This window comes from Chiloscyllium punctatum, chromosome 10, assembly GCF_047496795.1.
Source record: "Chiloscyllium punctatum isolate Juve2018m chromosome 10, sChiPun1.3, whole genome shotgun sequence".
In the NCBI taxonomy this organism is placed as follows: domain Eukaryota; kingdom Metazoa; phylum Chordata; class Chondrichthyes; order Orectolobiformes; family Hemiscylliidae; genus Chiloscyllium; species Chiloscyllium punctatum.
Genome location: NC_092748.1, coordinates 29264844 through 29287278, shown reverse-complemented (window position 1 = coordinate 29287278; position 22435 = coordinate 29264844). Strand labels below are relative to the sequence as shown.

At 40.5% G+C, this 22435-nt stretch overlaps 1 protein-coding gene across 3 annotated transcripts in view; it reads right to left on the bottom strand.

Moving 5' to 3' along the window:
• Positions 1–576: 576 nt before the first annotated feature.
• The window catches only part of vps8 (VPS8 subunit of CORVET complex), a 554976-nt gene continuing 533117 nt past the window's right edge, over positions 577–22435 (bottom strand). For all 3 annotated transcript variants that reach the window (XM_072578743.1, XM_072578745.1, XM_072578746.1), the window contains one exon: positions 577–877. In XM_072578743.1, the coding sequence (XP_072434844.1) occupies positions 737–877 (141 nt within the window). In that variant the 3' untranslated portion in view covers positions 577–736. The remainder of the gene's footprint in view (positions 878–22435) is intronic.

Sequence of the window (22435 nt, the reverse complement as noted above, 5' to 3'; positions counted from 1 at the left end):
AGGTTGAGAAAGTGGGACCTTCCTAGTGACCTGCGCTGTTGCAGTCACTATGCGTCATGAACCAGCTTACTGAGCTAACCAACTTTCATTAGTTGGTACTAGCCAGAATAACTGTGGCTACTTTATACAGCCTCAGCAAGTCGGAACAAGATTTAGCCAGGGCTATGTATCCTGTTCACATTTAAGTGTACATGTGTCAAGGGTAGACTACCATTGTGATGCTCCCATGGGACAGAATTTCTAACTATCCAGGGTATAGTGGGGGAAACAAAGGATGAACAATTGTACAGTTTACAATCAAGATACAGATGGAAGAATGGCCAGTTGTACATGAATCTGGGGAAAGCTAGTTCTAATTTTCAGGAGACTGTGAGAAAGACTGTTGAAAGGAGAAGCATCTTTTCATGCAATAATTAATTTTAAAATATTAAAATCTTCCCCATCTCAAAAATATATATCTTAATTAGAAATCAAGGCAAATCTGGTCGTGAAGCTGTGAATTTGCATGTTAATGTTTCTGCAGAAAGTGGAAACATATATTGCACCTATCTATTGACAAGTACTGAAACAGCTAAGTAACTTAGGACATATCTTTATTAGTTTTAAGTTCAAGAATTATTTGACATACACGAACAACTGTCAATGTCAGCATTTGCATTAATTCAACAATTAAAACCGTCAGGGATGTGTCAAGAGTGTTCAGTCTGGTTTGATTGCACAAACATCATTTGCAGCACTAGTCCTCAATGACTGGAGGTGGTGACAAACGCAGTTGGAAGTTTTCATTTTGGAAAACGCTGTTTGCCACTGATCCAGGATGGAATAGGCCATGCTTGTCACTGCTTCGGTTACGAGAAAGTTCTGTGAGAATTGCCAACTGCAAGAAACAGAGTAAAAAGCAAAAGTATGAATGATGGTGTTAACTCATCAACCATCAAAGTTTCAACCCGTAGGGGCTAATAAATAGTTCATGTACAAAAATCTCGTAGGGATACATCTGTTCAACTCTCAGAACATAAAGACTCAATACTATCCAAATACTCTTTCTCTTTCTGCACAGATGACAGCATTGTTAGAGGCTACGTCAAGTGTGAATGTTTAATCTCAGATCAGTCAGCTTTTGAAATCCATAGACACCAATATCAAGGGCAGAAACCAGGATCTAGGTCCACCCCGATTTCAATGAATGGTAAAACAGGCTTGAGGGATGAAACGCTCCACTCCTACACAAATAGTATCAATGAGCTAATTGGTGATTCAAGATGTTACTTCACCACATCCAATCTCAACAGCAATTAAGCCACGAATAATTGCTTTGTCATGTCCCATGAATAAATTAACAGAAGACATGATCTTTTCCTCTATACTATTAAAATGCACCACAATCAATCAAAAAATTCCATTTGTATCAATTCTTGGCTTTCTCAGCTCCGATGAAATTAGTTTCTTTATCCTATGTTTTCCCTCATTAGTTTCCTATCCCTGGCATCATCTGATGAATTTACATCATATTTCTCAAAGTATTTGTGGTCTCCACTGAAATGGGTCTTAGCTCTATGGGCAGAATTTGGAAGATTTTGAAACATATGCAAAATAAACCACATTTAACAAACATCAGCACTCAAACACCAGAGGGAGTTCCCTTCTCTATCTAGGTTTGACGCAAATGTTTCCTTCAATTCCCAGTCAGGAGAGCTTGATAGCCTCTCCCTTCATCATTCACATAAGCGAGCTGAAAATTTCACAACTTTAAATAACTTCTTCAGGTTCTAACTAACCACAGGCAGCATGGTGGCTCAGCGCCAGGGACCTGGGTTTGACTCCAGCCTTGGGTGGAGTTTGCATATTCTCCCTGCGTCTGCATGGGTTTCCTCCAGGTGCTCCGGTTTCCTCCCATAGTCCAAAGATGTGCAGGTTAGGTGATTTGGCCACGCTAAATTGCCCATCATGTTAGGTGCATTAGTCAGGGGTAAATATAAGGTAGGGGAATGGGTCTGGGTGGGTTACTCTTCGGAGGGTTGGTGTGGACTTGTTGGGCCAAAGGGCCTGTTTCCATTCTGTAGGGAATCTGACCTAATTTCTGGAATTTTCAAAGTAAAACCCTTGCAGTGAGGTAACCACCTGATGAAGAAGCATGCTCTGAAATCTAGTGCTTCCAAATAAACCTGTTAGACTATAACCTGGTGTTGTGTGATTTTTAATGAAGTCTTAAGTGTTCTGAATGAACTCCTTTTTGCAGGAGAAAATGCTCTTACATTATTAGAGGTCTCTCTGCTATAGGAAAGATGTTGTGAAACTTGAAAGGATTCAGAAAAGATTTACAAGGATGTTGCCAGGGTTGAAGGGTTTGAGCTGCAGGGAATTGGCTGAGGCTATTTTCCCTGGAGCGTTGGAGGCTGCAGGGTCACTTTATAGAAGTTTATAGAGTCATGAGGAGCATGGATAGGATGAAAAGTCAAAGTCGTTTCCCCAAAATGGGGGAGTCCAAAACTAGAGGGCATAGGTTTAAAGGTAAAAGTTGAAAAAATTAAAGGAACCCAAGGGACAACTTTTTCATGTAGAGGGTGGTGCGTGTATGGAATGAGCTGCCAGAGAGACTGGTATAATTACAATATTTAAAAGCCATCTGGTTGAGTATAGAAATAGGAAGGGTTGAGGGGGATAAGGGCCAAATGGTATTAGATTAGTTTAGGGATACAACATTTAGTCAGCATGGATGAGTTGGACTGAAGGGTTAGTTTCGCTGATGTATGTCTCTATGACCCAACTAGGTCTTTTGCGAACGGAAACAAATACTTCCTAGTCTATGGGCCTTTCCTAAACATCAAGCAATTCTTGATTCTTCTCAATCAAAAGCAAGATAATACCTTTCAACGTTTGCTCTCTCTGATGATAAAACTCTCACAATACAAATTCATTTGTATTTGGAAGAATTCAGAAGAATGAAAGGTGACTTTATCGAAACATACAAGATTCCAAAAGGACTTGACAGGGTATATGCAGAAAGGTCGTTAAGTATAGTCAAGGCTGAATAGATTTTTAATTGGTAAAGGAATAGAGGGTGATGGGGAAAAGGCAGGAAGAATAATTTGAGTGTTATCAGATCAGCCATGATCTCATTTAATGACAGAGTAGATTTGATGGGCTGAATAGCCCACTTCTGCTCCTTTGTTTAACTGTTTTAAATTGATATGATCACTCCGGGAGAGCCCCAATCACCTAATCTCTGACATATACTGTTTTTTTTTTAAAAATCATGACTCCAAAAAAAAACCGAAAAGTTAATTATTAAACCTCCTCACATACATCAATGAAAATACACATAGTGGCAGTTTGAAATGCAATCTCTGCAATAAATGATATTATTCTATATAAAACACACTTTGCATTACGCCACATATCATTCTTACTTGGAACTATATCACTGTTGCTGGGTGAAAATTTTGGAAATCCCTAACAGTACTATGGATGTATATTTGTACCGAATGGGTCCAGATGACATCAACACTTTTTCAGAACAATTAAGGATGAACAATAATTGCTGTCCCAGCCAGTGATGCTCACATCACAAGAATGAGAAAAACATTTTTTTAAAAAATCCTGTTCATTTCCAACTTGTAGTCAGAGACCAGCCAAAAGAATACAAATTTTGAAGTTATGGAGTTTAATTTATGGTCTCTGGTTACGTTACTCAAAATTGACTAATCAATACCCTGAACTCTAAACTGAACAAAAATAGCAAACAGGACAAATTACAAAATTATTGTCATGCATAGTGTCTGCATTGGCTCTCTGAATGTGCATTATGACCTTGTGTCTTTTCTCCACAATCTTGAATACTATTTCTATTTAAATAATCTTGAATGACTCTATGAAAATGCGTCCAACACATTTCCAGACAATATGCCCCAGTCCCGAAGTACTTGCTCTGTGAAAATGTTTTTACTCACATCACATTTGCTTACTGCTGGCACACCACCCCCTCACCTCCATCCAGGACCTCAAACAGTCCCTCCAGGTGAGACAGAGGTTCACCTGCCTCTCTGCGATTCTAGTTTACTGCATCAGGTGCTCCCGATGTAGTCTTCTCTACATCTGGGACACCTAATGTAAACTCAGGGCACATTTTGCCAAGCATCTCATCTGGGCCTGCAGGGAACGACCTGACTTCCTAGTCACCGCCCATTTTAATTCCTCTTCCCACTCCCTTTCTAACATGACGATCCTTGGCCTTCTCCATTGCCACAGTGAATCAGACCTCAAACTGGAGGGACAACATCTCATCTTCTGCCTGGGCACCCTACAGCCGGGAGGACTCAACATTGAGTTCTCCAGTTTCAAATAACCTTCCTTCCCATTCCCCGACTCCCCTTCCTGCCCCTCTCACTCTGTTCCATCCCTCTGACCGACCCTCCTTCCAGCTACCAACTGGATTCATTCCTCCCATCGACCTACCAGGTCATATCCTTTACCTGTGCTCACCTATCCCTATCTCACCACCCCGTCCCTCTCCCCACCCAAAACCCTCCCAACAACCCCACCCCCTGCCTTATCTGCAGCTCCCATTATACCGACTCCCGGTCCTGAAGAACAGTTATACCACATTGACTTCTCCACCTCCTGATGCTGCCTGGCTTGCTGTGTTCTTCCAGCCCCCTGCTTGTCTACTTTGGATTCTAGTGTCTGCAGTTTTATGTCTCTTCTAAAAAGTAGTCTTTATCAGCGCCCTCTAACTCTTAATCCTTTTGTAAGAGGAGACAATTTCTTACCATCTGCTTTGTCCAGCCCTATCATGTTTTTGAAAACTATCAATTCTTTGCCTCCTCCTCTGCAAGAAAAACCAATTCACCTTCATAATTAAAGTTCCTCATCCCTAGAGACATCCTTGTAAATATTTTCTGCATTCTGTCCAAAGCACTAATATACTTTGTAATGTATGGTGCCCAGAACTATACATAATATTCTAGCTGAGTCCAATGAGTATGTTACACAAGTTCAGCATAACCTCCTTGCTCCTGTACTCGATGCCACTACTAATAAAGACAAGGCCTATAGTTTGATAACTATTCACTTTACCTGTTCCTGTATATCCTATAGGTATTTCTAATTCTACCAAAATGTATTCCCTCACACTTCTCTCAGTTGAATAACACTGAGTTGCCTACTGCACCAACTTGTCAATGGCCTTTTGAAGATCTACACTGTCCTCCTTACAGATGTTTCCAAGTTTTGCCTCATCTGCAGACTTGGAAACTGCCTCCTGAAAACCAAGATGCAGATCATTAATATACATCAGGGGAAGCAAGGGTCTCAAAATCAACCTATGAGGAACTCACTACAATCCTTCCTCAAGTTCAAAAAAAAAATCAAGTGATCATTCCTCTCTATATCCTCTCACTCAGCCAATTTTGTTTTCATGCTGCCATTTTCATACCACGATCTACAACTTTCATCAGGTCTTGTGAGGTGCTGTATCAAATGCCTCTGAAAATCCATGTCATAAGAATTTCAAGAGGGTACAATTCCAAAGAAGTTACAGGAGCAGAACAATGAGTGTACATGTGCACACAGCAGTGAAGATGGAAGGTCAAGTGGACAGGGCAGTTAGCGAAGCATAGGGTGCTCTCAGCTTTTTTTAAACAGGACTAACAGCAAGGAGCTGAGGCTGAACTCATACCAAATACATGCTAGACCTCAGCTGGAGAATTGTTTGCAGTTGAGAGTGCCACAATGTAGGAAAGTCATGAATACATTTCAGTATGTGCAGATGCGATCTATTAGAATGGGTTCAGGTGTGAGGAACTTCAGCTGTGAAGACAGATTGAAGAGATTGGTACTGTTCTCGCTGGAGCCAAGCTAGCTGAGAGGAAATTTGATTGCAATTTTCCAAATCACGATTGGGCTGGACAGACTAGATAGGGAGAAGCTGTTTTGCTTGTAAAAGAAACAAGAATGAGAGGGCATGGATTTAAAGTGACACACAAACAAAGCAAGGGTGCTGTGAGAAAAAAGTCATTCCAAGTTGTTAGGGTGTGGAAAACACTACTTGGAAATGTGATGGAGGCAGGTTTTGTTGAGGTATGACAAGGGCAATGGATGGTTATTTGGATAGCAATGACGTGCAGGGATATGGGAAAAAATATTAAAAAATACAGCCAGTGCAGGGTTGAATGCACCTTCTACACTGAGTTAATTCTGTGATTTTGATGCTTGCTTTACAAGACCAACCAAGAATTAGTTTCAGGTGTCTCCTTCCTTTGAAGCAAATTTTTGCGTAGTCAAAGTTAGGCAATCTCCTTAAGTCTGTTTGGAATGAATTCTGAATACTGTGAACCGTAATACATAACTTTAATCATGACCGTCCAGCATACTGCCCTGGAGTAACCAGGGTTATTCACTCCAAACACATGGAAAGGCTAGTCAGCTGTGAATGAACTCAAAATATGTTGAAATGGTTTCTAGTCTACAGTGGTTAAGATTGTATACAAGGAATATTACTCAACATTTAAGCTGTGTTATAATTAAAAGCCAGAGCCAGGTCCAGAATTGGGATAGAATATCTTAAATCTAGTCCTGAGTAGCCTGCAAATATTCATTGCCAATGGCTACATATGATTAGTGGCAATTGAGGATAAAGTACCAGATCATGTAGGACACTATGAAACAGTGCTGCAAACTCTTAAGCAGAAGTTGGATATCAGATCCAAAAGTACATTGTCATATATTAAGACTGCAAACTTACTTACTTAAGTTTTTCTGATTACTCATGCGATTTCTAGTTATCTTTGGTTGGACTTACACTGGGAAACTTGGAGTAGCTTATAAAATACCTTGTTTGTAGTTCTGCTACATATAAGAATTATCCAGTCACAGAATCCCTACAGTACAGAAAGGCCATTCAGCCCATTGAGTCTATACCAACACTCCAAAGAACATCTCACCCAGACCCAGACCCTCACCCTATTCCATAAACCCCATTTACCATGGCTAATATACTTAATCTGCTCATCTTTGGTTTGTGGGAGGAAACTGGAGGAAACCCATGCAGACACGGGGAGGGGGGGCAGCGGAGAATATGCAAACTATTTACCATTTAAGGTTGAGGCAAACAGCAGCAGAACAGCTCATATTAAAAAAGAATATTGCATGTGGAGGTGAGGTGTTTCCACAATGAGCACATTGCTTATGAGCAGACTGACTTCACCACATTTGCCTTTTAACTGATGCTAAGTACAGCTATAAAATGGGACATCATCTTCAGGAATTGCTGAAGGAATATATAAAAGACACAGAAGGATAATAAATAAGCATCAGTTGGCAAAAAATGCTGACAAAAATACAAACATAGAATAACCGTCATCAGCAAGCCTGAAGAACTCACACAAAGGTGGACATCAGAAAGTGTCACTTTCAAGAAGCTGGTCATTACCACGAGAGAAAAGTAAAGTGACAAAGAGCAGCAAGATATCCCTGGGGATAAAAAGATGCAGGATATGTTCAATAATTTGCAGCCAATCATTATCTTTGGCTTAGTTAAACGTTGATGTCTGCTAAGCGTCTTGAGTTGCTGTCTTGGGTCTTCATGTGACAGAACATGCTGATTCTTAACCAGCAGATCTTTGGACATGTGGACAGATACCATTCTTCCTCATATTTAAGCAAAATTCTTATGAAAGGTCAATGACCTGGAACATTAATCCTGCTTCTATATCTTACCAAAGCTGTCTGACCTGAGTACTTCCAGCTTTTTCTGTCTTAATTTTATCAAACACCACTCCAGAATGACCTTAAAGCCTTTTGGTTACCACTGGAACAAAATATGCTCAGGTAATAGAAATGGGCAGGAGTAGGAAATATTGAGTGATTCTCCATCTCCAACAAGGGTAGAAAAAATCTGTGTGTTCTATCTATCCTGCTAGCCATGGGTGTCTGTCGAGGAGATTCCACTGTAATACATTGAGGATTAGAACAAACTGAATATTTAAAACTTATTACTTAATCAAATGGGCAGAATTACTTATCTCTTTAGCACAATATCTGTCATTTGCTTAATACATAGGAACAAAAATAGATCATACCATAAAACAGAAACTATTTAACATATTCATGAATTAGATTGTCCTTTAAGAGTCAGAATTAAGGGACCACAACTTCTATCTCAGTGCCATTGTTTTACCTTTGATATTTAGAGGCTAATGGTCTAATGTTTTAATTTTGCAATTAATTAAAATTAGAAACTCATGAATTAATGTAGATTCTTTCATTAAAATATGAATGAACAGAGCTACCTTTCTCCCCAAGGAGATATGGCATCTGTTTTAATATGGATGGGTTGAAACAACTGGAATATTAGGAATTGTAACAAAATCTGAACATTAGCAGTTTACATTAACTTTGTCAGTTGGAGAGTATAACTGGCTGCATATCATAGCTTTAAAAATATCTTCACATTTTGCATCGTGGTTCCACAGGGACTAGCTGCCTTTATATGCTTCAAGTATCAATTCTTCATAGACTAATATTGACAAAGCTACTGGATTGTAGAGTGTATGCACCTAAGCCTTATCCTCTTCTTACCAATACCTGAATGTACTTTTTATTTGAGCAAAGGTTGATTATGAACATCAGTAGAAATCTCCTGGAAAGACAGCTGGGTGAGAGAAACAAAAGGGAAATGGAAACTAGAATATTCCACATTTAACACAAAAAGCATAGTTAAAACCTATATGGGTTCTCACAGCAACATCTGTTAGTTGAAGAAAGTGAGTTAGCTAAAAGACAAGTTGTTCACTGTGAGAACATGTTTCATTTGGGCCAGAGAACAGTGATGGTGGATGACACTGTGATAATCTTCTGTTCAAGACAGAAGTGAAACATTTTCAGGCCATCCTGGTAAAGGATGCAGTTGTAGAAGGATTGGACATTCATGGTGAAGAGTTGGTAAGGGTCAGGAATCTGCAAATGTTAAAATGGTGATGGATTTTGGAAGAGTTAGGATGTATGTGAGAAGAAGTACTATTGCTGTCACTGTTACCACATGGAGACTGCAAGGGAGGAACAAAGAGATCACTTTTGCATACATACATAAACTGTAAACTTAATTTAGAGCTTACTGCATTCACTCTTACTCTGATTAAATGTTGGCTGTTGTTTCTTACTGTGATGCTATCCATCTCTTCCAACCCTATTTCTTTGCTCAAGTTAATGTAAATTCTTCCCAAAAAGTACTAGCCATCACCCCCCAAAAAAATTGGTCCCAACTCTTTTGCGGTTCAAATGTAGGTTGTTACAACACCATGCCAACAGAAACACAGCCATTTTTTGAATTTTTGTTTTGAAGTTTGCTAAATTGCTGTTTGAGAATATTAATTACGGTTGTGCATGCAATTGCTCTCGTCCCATAAGTGAATAAAAACAGTATTAACTGCAACACAGGATGAATAGGCTTGCTTTTTAATTTATGTGACTGAATATGTGATTCTTAGTTCTGCTTTGCAATCAAACTTACATTAAATCCCATTGCAAGTCAGGTTTTACTGCAGCATGACTGTAATAAAGTACTCATAAAATATTCCTTCACAGCTCAAAGCCACAGATGGTGAGCACAGAGAGTACAATACAATGATTACACTGAGGTCTTCTGCACATTTGGAGTAGCAAATTACAGCCTGTAATTTTTTAATTGGCAAAGCTACAGGCTCTCTGTTCTGGTCAGAAAAAGGACAATTGTGAAACATTATGCTCATTGAAAATCTCAGACATTAATGGGTCAGAATACATGAACTTTCTGTCAATTGCACAGACAAGAAATTAAAGCTAAACACAGATGAAAATTTCACGATTCTCTCACTGTTGCGACAGTATTTAATGGAATGACAGCAGCTGCTGAATCATAAGAATATTAAAGAAGTTCAGCAATGTCAGAGCTTAAGATCATAAGATATAGTAACGGGAGTATGTACCAATCGGCCCACTCAGTCTGCTCCACCATTCAATAAGATCACAAATGACTCGATTGTCAGAGTGACACTGAGCACATTGGTGAATCTTGGTCAGCTCACTATTAAATCCACTTTGCTCCCTGAACTCTCTTGTTGATCAAAATTCTGCCTAACTCATCCTTAAATATATAATCTAGCTTCCACTGCTCTGTGGAAGAAGAATTCAAAGAATAACAACTCTCTGGAAAAAACACTTCATGAATGTCTTAAATAGGAGATCCCTTATTTTTAAACTGTGCTTCCCAGTTCAAGGATTGACAAACACAGGCAGTAACTAAAAAGCTTGTTATGACAAAGCCCACCTGTTAAATTGTACGCTTTGAACTGTCCTAGCGAGAGTGCTCCTTACTAAACAGGACCAGGCCAAGCCAGTGCCTATGCTAACTTCCAGCACTGAAGCTTCAGTACTAGCTTCCTATGTACTTGTGGATGGGCACAAACAATGCTGCACATTATTTTGGAGTGTCCCATCTGTAGACTAAGTGGTGGACTAATCACCTTAAACTCAGCAAATGAGGAGGTGATTACTTGGCTCCAGGAACTTTCATATGCTAAATTGTTGTTCTTTTCAAAACAAATTACCAAAATGGACAATCTCACAATTTCCCATGTTTTACATCATCCGCCAATTTTTTACCAACTCATGCACTCTATGAATATCTCTTTGCAGACTTTGTCAGCCTCACAAACTGCTTTCCCATCTGTCTCTCTGCCAGTCAATGTGCCTCCATGTTGAGGCTTCTCATATCCCTGACTTGCCTTTGCAGTAGCCATCTCGTTCAGCGGAGCTGCCAATGCTCCAGAGTTGTTTGTACTTGGGTCTACAGCAGTATGAGCCACAAACTCAGTGGTAGATCATTTGGAGGTTATCCTTGCAAGATCATGCCCCTTTCTAATTTCCACCAGGCATGATCTTGGGATCTTCATTTGGCCCCATCATTGGCATCCTGAAGCCCATGAGAAAATCCAACCCCATGTCTTTAGATGCAATTTAAAAAACAAATGTATTCATACTTTCTACTTACTGTACCTGCACCTTGATTAATAAATGTACTGCACATTCCAAATAGGCATTTGTTTGATAATTTAGCTAATTACCAATGACAACTTGTTGCGACAGAAAAAAAACTCGGGAAACTCTGTTCCTGGAGTATTCAGTGTGATCTACCGATAACATACACATCATGTTTAGTGCTGCCTGGCAGGGAGGTAAAGACATTTTCAAGACTGACTTTCAAAAGGAAATTGGACAATCATTTTAAGAAAAGAAAATCCAGGACTGTAAGAAAAGGAAAGGGGGTTGTGATTAGCTGCATTGCTTTGGTAGACAGTTAACATGGATATGATGAGATAGAATGTTTATTTTTCTATGCTACAACAAGCCTAACATGAAAATTTTATGTGAGTTATTTAACTGAATGTCTGTTTTTTTTACAGCCCTTATTGTCAACTTGTGTATAAATCCTTTAAAGAGCAGAAAAACATATGATCAAGGAAGAAAAATTAGGCTACTCAGCTCTTCAAGCCTGCTCCGCCAAACAATAAGCTCATTTTAATCTCTAGATTTCTGCATAACCCTTCATCCCATTGGTAATCGAGCATCTATCTACCTTTGTCTTCAAAATATTTAAAGATTCTATATCCACTAAATTTTGAAGGAAGAAATTCCAAAGACCCTCAATTCTCAGAGAGTGAAACAAAATCCTCATCTGGTCCTAAAAGTGAAACAAAGTTGGTGAGATCAATTCTCATAAAGCATTGATTTGCATGAAGGGATGAAACAAAGAAACAGCATTTATGTAGCATCTTTTACAAGCTGAGGACATCCTAAAGTGCAGCACAGCCAATTAAATTGTCCTGAGGTGCAATCATTGCTGGAAGGTAGGAAAATGCATCAGGGTCACACAAACAGCAACGCATAATGACAAGATAATCTACATACAGTGGATTTTTAAAGGGATAAATATTGGCCAGAACCCCTGGGAGAACTCAACTGCCTTTCTTCAGATATGCTGCAGGATCTGCTATATCCACCTAGGGATCGCCAACAGAACAGCAACCCTTCCTTCCCTGTATTGGACTAAAGTGTCAAGTGATTAAATGGCCAAGACACTGGAGTGGAACTTGAACCCATGATCTTCTGACTCAGAGATAATGGCTGAGGGAGTGAAATGGGGCAGGTGGGAGTGGATTTGTCTTATCCTCTGAGCACAGAAAATAGTACATTAGAATCAAGTTGAAAATTTGCATAACAGGCTTATTATAATTATATTCACTTTTTAACATATACCATATACCCATCATTAGAATTACAACAGCACAATTTTAACTTGGTATAATTGAGCCCAATGGCTTTGGAAGCCAGCAGCGTGATTTAAGGGGACATGACAACATGTGAAAGCAAATGCTGAAACTACATGGTCTAGCTTGCAACAGATGCCAGTGGGGCCAGACAGTTGCACAGGATAAGCACCAATTCAATTCTAACCCAAAGAAGCTAGGGGAAGGCAGACAGTGAGACAGTGCAGTAGAAAATTGATTCAATGCCCTTGTGCGTAATACTATTTTATTTTCAGCACTATAACTTGGAAAGAAAGAACGATATCATTTTAGGATATCACAAAAATTGCATACTTTTCCCCATCACACGAAATTATTCATATCTGTCCAACCAAGCATTAAGAAGCCACCATAAAACATTAGTGAGCTTTTGAAAAACTCCGAAAGGATCAGGAACTTTAAATGGAGTATCTTGGAGATGGAGTCAGTGAATGTTTTTATTCTAACCCAAAACTTTTCTAAACACAGTGACCCTGAAATGTCAGTGTCTCCACTGGGATATGAGAGTAAATGGTATAAATGGCCACTTTTAGCTATTCACATGAGTTCCTGGAAAACTCAATCTCTTTCCTGCTGGAGTCACAGTGAGCAATCCAAATACTCCCCAAGGAACTTCTGGACCTGTTGGTATTTGTGCCTTTATTTAAATCTCACTGACACAAAGCAACAGGATACAGCTATACCTTTTACTATTAAGACTTTCTACAGGTCTGCAGCCTCCTGTTGATGGTAGTAGAAGTTTTGCTGAAACCCAGAGAAAGCGTTTGCTCCTGGAGGGAGGTTTACAGTATTTTGGTTTCTAGTAATAAGGCTCATATAAGCTGTTATATACTGTCAAGAGTCGAATGATGAAGCAAGCTCTTCACATTCCAGCTAATCTTCGCAATTCCATTTGACAGTTTATAACATAATAAAATATAAAATGAGAAAATATTCTTTCATATGTCAGGTTCAGTCCTTCATTTCAACACTACGTCATCACAAACTCCAAACAATCTAATTTAATCGGTAACCACATTCCCAAACTGTTCATATCGTAGAATTCCTACGGTGCAGAAACAGGCCATTTCACCCACTGAATCTGCACCAACCCTCTGAAGAGCATTTCACCCAGACCCAGCCCCCGCTAATCTTATTCCCTGTAATGCTGCATTTCCCATGACTAATCCACCTCACTTATACATCCCTGGGCACTATGGCCAATTTATGGGCAAATGGGCATTTACCCTGAGGAACTCTTATAGATAAGCACCCCTATCTTGTAGATAGGGGTGTGTAGGTTGTTACTATATTTTACATTAGGATTAAATCTCGGTACAACATCGTGGGCCAAAGGGCCTGTTTTATGCTGTACTTTTCTGTGTTCTATAAATCCGAGGGATGAAATGATTTACCTTAAACCATCACAACCACGTCTCTTTGTGCTAGGTATGTCTCAAACTAGTGGAGCAAGCTTTGCCTGGGTTCGTTGCTGTCATAATCAGTCAAATGCTACCTTGATGCCAAGAGTCGTCAACCCCACCATACCTCTGAAGTTTAGCTTGTTTATCCATGCTTGCACCAAGATTATAATGAGATCAGAATCTGAATGACCCTGGCAGAAATGAAATGGAGTGTTAATGAGCAGGCTACTGCTGAATAGGGTCACGATTAGAGTGGTGCTGGAAAAGCACAGCAGGTTAGGCAGCATCCAAGAGGAAAAATCAACGTTTTGGACAAAAGCCCTTCATCAGAAATGCTGAATAGGTGCTACTTGATAGCACGATTGTCAATCCCTTCCATTATGTTGATGACTGAAAACACACAAATAAGTGAGCAATTACCCGGGTTTGGACTTGTTCTGCTTTTTGTGGCAGTGATATACACGTGAACTGTTCCACATTGCTGGGTACATGCCAACAGCAGCTGTATTGCAACATGGTGGTTAGGGACATCACTAATTCTGGAACACAAGTCTTCAGTACAACTACCATAATGCTGTTAAGGTGGGTCGCCCCCTGCTATCTAGTGACTTTAGTCTTTAATTTGTACAATGTGGAGTGATTTGAGTTGTCAAAGGTGGCACAGAGTCATAAAAATGTACAGCACAGAAACAGATCCTTTGGACCAACTCATCCAAGCTGACCAGATATCCCAAGCCAATCTAGTTCCACCTGCTCGCATGTGGCCCATAATCCTCCAAGCCCTTCCTATTCATATACCCATCCAGATGCCTTTTAAATGTTGCAATTGTACCAGTCTCCATCACTTCCTCTGACAGCTCATTCCATACACACACCATCCTCTGAATGAAAAAGTTGTCCTTAGATCTCTTTTATACCTTTCCCCTCTCACCGTAAACCTATGCCCTCTAGTTCTGGACTCCCCGATCCCAGGGAAAAGACTTTGTATATTTATCCTATCCATGCCCCTCATGATTTTGTAAACCTCTATAAGGTCACCCCTCAGCCTCCGACACTCCAGGGAAAACAGCCACAGCCTGTTCAGCCTCTCCCTATAGCTCAAATCCTCCAACCCTGGCAACATCCTTGTAAATCTTTTCTGAACCCTTTCAAGTTTCACAACATCTTTCCGATAGGAAGGAGACCATAACTGCACACAATATTCCAACAGCGGCCTAACCAATGTTCTGTACAGCCACAACATGACCTCCCAACTCCTGTACTCAATACTCTGACCAATAAAGGAAAGCATACCATACGCCTTCTTCACTATCCTATCTACCTGCGACTCCACTTTCAAGGAGCTATGAACCTGCACTCCAAGGTCTCTTTGTTCAGCAACACTTCCTAGGACCTTACCATGAAGTGTATAAGTCCTGTTAAGATTTGTTTTCCCAAAATGCAGCATCTTACATTTATCTAAATTAAACTCCATCTGCCACTCCATGGCCCATTGGCCCATCTGATCAAGATCCCGTTGTATTCTGAGGTAACCTTCTTCGCTGTCCACAACACCTCCAATTTTATTGTCATTAGCAAACTTACTAACTGTACCTATTATGCTCACATCCAAATCATTTGTGTAAATGACAAAATGTAATGGATCTAGCACCGATCCTTGTGGCACTCCACTGGTCACAGGTCTCCAGTCTGAAAAACAACCCTCCACCACCACTCTCTGTTTTGTATCCAAATGGTGAGTTCTCCCTGTATTCCATGAGATCTAACCTTGCTAACCAGTCTCCAATGGGGATCCTTGTCGAAAGCCTTCCTGAAGTCCATATAGATCATGTCTACCACTCTGCCGTCATCAATCCTCTTTGTTACTCCTTCAAAAAACTCAATCAAGTTTGTGAGACATGATTTCCCACCCATAATCTATAATGCTGGGAACAATAGGAAGAGGTTGACATGTATCATTCACTCAGCATTTCTAAAGGTTGTTGAAAATGCTGTGTTGTCTTTTGTCCTGTTGTCTGGGCTCCCTCATGTTGAAGATGAGGATATTTGTGGAGAGTCCTCCTTCAGAAATTGTCTGTCTCAATTCATAAATGAATGAATGTGGCAAGGTTAGACAGCTTAGATCTGATTTTCTTTTGTAGAATTACTTAACTTTTTCTATCACATGCCATTCTCACAGTCTGGCATACAAGTAGTCAAGTAGACCTGTCTTATTGCTTCACTAGGTATGCCTGATGCCACTACCACTACCAGCATGACTTCTTGCTCTTTACAGTGAACAAGGGTTGATCTCCCCAACTTAATGGTAATGGTAATTTGGGATACACCAATTGTGGTTGAATATAATTCTGCTGCTGATTGCTCAAAGTGCTACATGGATGGTCAATTCTGAGTTGCCAAATCTTTTTGAAATCTATTCCATTCACCACGGTGGTAGCGTCACACAACATGATCGAGGGTATCCTCAATGTGATTTTGTCTTCACAAAGACTGTGCAGTGACCACTCCTCCCAATACTGTCATGCATAGACGTACCTACAGCAGGTAGATTAATGAGAACCAGTCAAGTATGTTTTTCCATCTTGTAGTGCGCTCACCAACTGCTGCAGAACCAGTCAATATGTCCTTTTAGGACCTGGCCAACCTGTTCAGTCCTGGTGTTAACCAAGCAACTTTTGGTAATGGACACTGAAGATCTCATGCACAGTTATAATCTGTCCCCTTGCCATCCTCAATACTTCATCCAAGTCACACTGTTTACTGATTCTTCACTGGGGATGGTGGGTGTTAATAAGCAGGAGTTTTCCTTATTATATATGACCAGATGCCATGTGATTTCACGGGATCCAAAGTCAATGTTGAAGCTCCCAAGGCAACCTCCTTCTGCTTATACCACTTCAGGTGGGTCAGTCCTGCCAGTGGATCATAAATACCCAGGGATGGTGATGATGGTGGTTGGAACATTGTTTGTAAGATATGATTCTTGTTAAGCTATTTCAGCGAGGGGGGTGGCACTTAAGGGTAAACCACATTTCTGTGGATCTGGAGTTACATGTTGGTCAAAACAGGTATGGACTGCAGATTTTAACCATTGACAATGGTTACCATCACTGAAACTGTTAATTTCAGGTTTATGAATTGAATGGTGGTATTTGAACCATGTCCAGTGAGCATTGGTCTGGGCATCATCCATTGGCATTACACTGCCTCCTGCTTGGTCAGTGAAAATTCTGGGATATTCAGTTATCTTCACATCTTCAGGATTCTCCCCTGTTCTCCATATCATGTTTGTCCTTTATCCTTAAATCATCAGCAGTTTGCCATCACGTACCTCACAGTAAATCAAGACAATTTTGTTCACAGGTTCCTGAGTTAACTTGGCTCACTTGATCACATTTCCACATTCATCTAATGTAAACATCTTAGCCCTTTATCAGACAGTGTCACTGTATTACTACAGGACTGCTGGAACTGCCAGGGAAATTGTTTGATCAGCTCTGTTTAAAAGGGAGACTTATTTTCTGAAGTTGGTGGGGGTGGGAGGAAAGAAACATAAATATTGCGCTACATTTCTTCCCACCACCTACTGTCCAAGACTTGTTCATACCCTTCACAGGGACACTCAAACACAAATGAACAGTCCCTGGATACCTGATTGATCTGTAGTGGTGGTTCATCCACACTTCAGACAGGAGGATGGGACTCAAATATCATTGTGCCTACTTTCTGAGGATAAGACAACGACAATTTGGCAGCATTTTATGAAGAAAACAAGAAGGAAAACAAATTTAATTTCAGATACATTAAACTGAGAATATATTTCCAATCTTACTAGCGTTACTCATTAGAGCAGCTGGGACGACTCAGACAGAGAAAATACATTTTCTGGTGGGAATATCAAAATAAGCAACATCTGCATACCGTTCACAAGATGGACATTTTCAGCTTGTACCAATATGAAGCTAAAAATGGTAACACACAGCTCCTGATAGTTGGCAGAACGCACTTGATGGTTCCACCGATAGCATGAATCTGACTCGACTGAACATAGAACGACTCACTGAAAATGTAATGGCCACAAAGCTGAGGAACTGTCAAAGTAATTTTGTTTTATGTTTGTTTTGCATGCATACAAAGGTGGAATGAAGCCATTGCTCAATCCTTTAGCTTTCCTCGCATGCAAGCCAGCAGAGATCATTAGGTTGCAGTAGGCTACAGAGACCTTGGAAAAGTTTCTTCTTTCTTATGTACTTTGTATAGAACTAAAGACGCTTGTATCACAAAAAGGAGACCATTTGACTTATTGGACTAGAAACTGGATCACATAGCACCTGTTTGTAGATGTTCCAGAGACCACAAACACACCTCCAACTGGAAATCAAAAGAACTGCGGATGCTGTAAATCAAAAACAAAAACAGAAGTTGCTGGAAAATCTCAGCAGGTCTGGCAGCACCTCTGACAGGAAATCAGAGTTAACCTTTATGGTCCAGTGACCTTTCCTCAGATGCTGCCAGACCTGCTGAGCTTTTCCAACAACTTCCGTTTATGTTACCTCCAATTGGAGTTGTCTCCCAAGTTGGATATGGATGAACAATAGACATCCTTTACACATAACTGAAACAGATGTAGGGCACTCTGCATGTTAAAATATGGGGCATGATGCCTGTTTCAGGTCCCCAGTGCAACATGAGCTTGTCCTGAGACTACCAGTATCACTGGGCTTGCACTGAGTGAAACCAGTCGCACATTACCTGATGGAAAATGGTCAATAAACTTTAAACCATCTTGCTAACAGGTATTACTGTACAAACCACCAATCCTCAGAACACTTGTCTCCATCCACACTCTCAAAGAATCTTCCCCCATATAGGTCACAATCTGCCATTCTCTCCCTAAGCACCAGTGACTGACTGTGTGATCCAGAGCCTAAATTTAGATTCCTGACTTAAGTGATGTTTGTGTGTACAGTTGTAAGAACATGAATCAAAGCCAATTCTAGAACTTAACCACAAAGAATCCTCTGTGGGAACACAGGATTCCTAAAATGTGCATCCCCAAATTTCTGGCTTTTTGCTAAAACAACTCACCAGTAACACCACAGTCTCCATACACCCTGCCCTCTCCTCTGCTTCAAATATTTATTCAGTGTTCCCATGAAAGATGGAGTGGTTTCTGTTTCAACCACACTGCAGTCAGTCGGCATAAGCATGATGGGATAACATTTTAAAAGCTACTTATAAGTATTTAAAACGTTCAAAACTAGAGTGCAGCAAGAGAACTCAAGGCCAAAGGAAGCCATGTATGGTGCAACATAAACTAGGAAATAAAACTTCCAAAAGCAGGACACAGTGCTCTGATAATGCCCCAATCAACTTTTCTGACTTATTTCAAATTAAGACAGAGAAGTGCAAAATGTATCCTGCCAACCTCCCAGACTTTATTCCACACACCATAAGCAATGTGTAAGCTTCTGTTATTTATTTATCCTCAGAGCAGTTCCTGACTGACCTGCTATCCTTCCAGCATTTTCAGTTTATTTCTCAGAGTTTCAGAACTTTTTCACAAGAGTTTGGAATCACCTTTTTGCTCTTGTGAAGGTGGTGGAACTATCGCTGTCCATCCAACTTCGCTGCACCCACAGCACCGTTCCAAATCGAGCTCCAGGATTTTGGCCCACTCGCTGTAAAGGACCAGTTATATCATTCCAACTCTGGATGGTACAGTTGTAGGAGAAATGCCGGGGTGATGGTGGCATTCCCATACATCTGTGGCCTTTGCCCTTTTAGGTGGCAGTGATCAATGGTTTGGAAGGTGATGTTAAAGGAGCTTTGTTGAGTTCTTACAGTGCATCTTGTGGATGGTTACAGAACCACCTCAGTTATCCGAACAATTCGGATTATCCAAACAAGATCTCAAGGACCCGTAAAATCATTATCCGAACAATCAGTTATCTGAACAAAATACCTCCCCACACATCTCACTCGGATAATTGAGGGTGTTCTGTGCACTGTTGCCACTGTGCATTGGTAGTGGAGGTGCAGGGAGTGGATGGGGTGAGAAACAAAAAGGCTGCTTTGCCCTGGGTTATGTCCGGCTTCTTAAGTGTTGCTGGAGAAACACTCATTCAAATAAGTGGAGAGCATTCCATCACCTTGCTGCCTTGAACCTTGCAGAGAGTAGACATACTCTGGGGAGTCAGGAGGTGGGTTATTCATTGCAGAATTTTTCAGCTTCTGAAATAGTAACCTTCAGGATGTTGATACTGGGATATTCAGCAGCTGTAAAGCCACTGAATGTCAAATTCAGTAATGGTAATGCCATTGAATGCCAAAGCATGCAGCAGCATCTTTGGTGTTTTCAAGACGGAGCTATCTAATCTTACAATCTATGTTATATAATGCTGCCCAATCAAGTTGTACTCATGACATTTCCATGGCTTCAGTGCCATGTCCATGAACTATCTGAACACATCTCCTTATTACTTACACAGATTGTCTTTAATCCTGGTTCAAACAGGTTCATTGCATTGCTCTTAACTTATCAAGAGGACAATGACAGGATCAGCAAGTCTTTTAAGATTAAAGAAGTAAGTTTTACAGCAGCATTATTATGGAGAGAAGTGTGACTTGTTTAGAAAACCCTTCAAGTGAATAAATGCAGAGCTCCATACATTTTTATTTTATTAATGCTATGCATTAAAATTGATAGAGGACCGTTTTGGATGCACTCTGTCAAGAATAATTGCTCCTCAGCGTTGTGTTACAAGATAGCATCTAATCAAATGGTTCGGGCAAGGTCATAATCTGTCAACGTAATGTTCAAATGATTTATGAAAATATCATCTGAATCCCAGTCAGAGTGTTGCAAATTGCTTCTGGTAAGCTGCTGGATTTGATAACATGCAGGATTTGCTTGAATTATAGAAAGGAAATTAAAGACACTGTCTTAGTATGCAAAAAGCTGCCTTTGGCCTGTACTATCCAGGAATATGAGCCAATTGTTAACACATATAAACAAAGATTTTGAGTTTCTTTTGCTGATAAAAGTGAATGGAGCAATTTACTGTCAACTATTCATAGTCAGCATTAACTACAGCACTTTGCATTTATGTAGCTTCTTTCATACAGGAAAACCTTCTGAGTTGCTTCTAAGGAAATTCATGACATGTGGGTGTTGCTAACACTTATTATTCATCTCAATTTATTTCAGTAAGTGACTGCAATCTGTGGTGGGTAAGTATACCGACAGCACTATGAAGAAAAAAGCTTCCATGATTTTGACTAGTAACATGAAACAAGTGGTGATATAGCTCCAGGCAGGATGATATATGGATTGGAATAGAATTTGCAAGGCACAGTGGTTATCATTGCTTCCTCAGCACCAGGGACCCGGTTCGATTCCACCCTTAGGTGACTGTCTGTGTGGAGGTTGTACATCCTCCCCGTGTCTGTGTGGGTTTCCTCTGGGTGCTCCAGTTTCTTCCTACAATCCAACAATGTGCAGGTTAGGTGGACTGGCCATGGGAAATTGCCCATAGTGTCCTGGAATGCCCAGGTCAGAGTGGTGAGCTGTGGGAAATGCAGGGTTATAGAGTAGGTGGGCGAGTCTGGGTGGAATGTTCTTCAGAGGGTCGGTGTGGACTCAATGGACTGAATGGCCTGCGTCCACACCGTAGGGAGTCTATGAATGTTGCTCCCAGGAACCTGCTCTTGTCATAGTGATGTAGGTGGTGGCTTTGGAAGTTATCGTCAAAGGAGTCTTTGGTTGGTCTTAGTTTGTTGTAGTCCATCCAGTGGATGGAACGCACTGCTGCTACCTTGCGTCAGTGATGGGAGGCCTGAGATGGAGCTGAAGCAACATTCCCTCTAAACTGTTCGGGTGCTGAGAACCTCCACACACATCAGTTGACACATTGCTTCCATGTCTGGAAGCTGCTGCTGAGTTTGGACTTCGGAGGTCTGTGCAACAGTTTGAAAAATTAGAAGGAATATTGAGATGGAGGCTTGGAAGGGATAAAGCAGGCGAAGCTGGTCAGACTCCAGACACCTGGAGCACTCCTGCAGCACTGTTCTGGGGCTGAGATGATTGGTCTCTGATCTCCTTTTGTGTTAGGTATGACTCCAACCAGTCAGAGATACAATATAGAGCAAAGGTTCTCAACTGATCATGGGAACAGAGAGACTTGGCTGTATTTGCGCATAAGCCATAAAGGTATCAGGGTAGATTGAGAGAACAGTTAATAATGCACAAAATATCCAATGATTTATTAATAAGAGAATGAAGTAGAAGAGTAAAATAATTATGATAAACTAGTATAGAAGATTTGTTTGGCCTCAGCTGCATACTGCGTCCTGTTTTGGGCTCCACAATATAGGAATTATGTAATGTGGATGTATAAAGAGTACATAAAATGGGGATCATAAACTTCAGACCTAGATACAGATTGAAGAAGTTGGGGCTGTTTACTTTGGAGCAAATGTAATCGAGGCATGAGGTTCTGAAGAAACAGAGAAGTGTGGAATAAGCCATTTTGATCTTTGAGAGCAACTATGAGCAGCACTGCAAGCTGTACTTTTCTGTGTTATTTCTAGAATTATAAATCTGTAATGTGAATGCTAACTTTAAACTAAAGTGCAGATCTCAAGCTGGATGTGGTAATTGTACTGAACAGGCTGTTCTCAATAAAATGA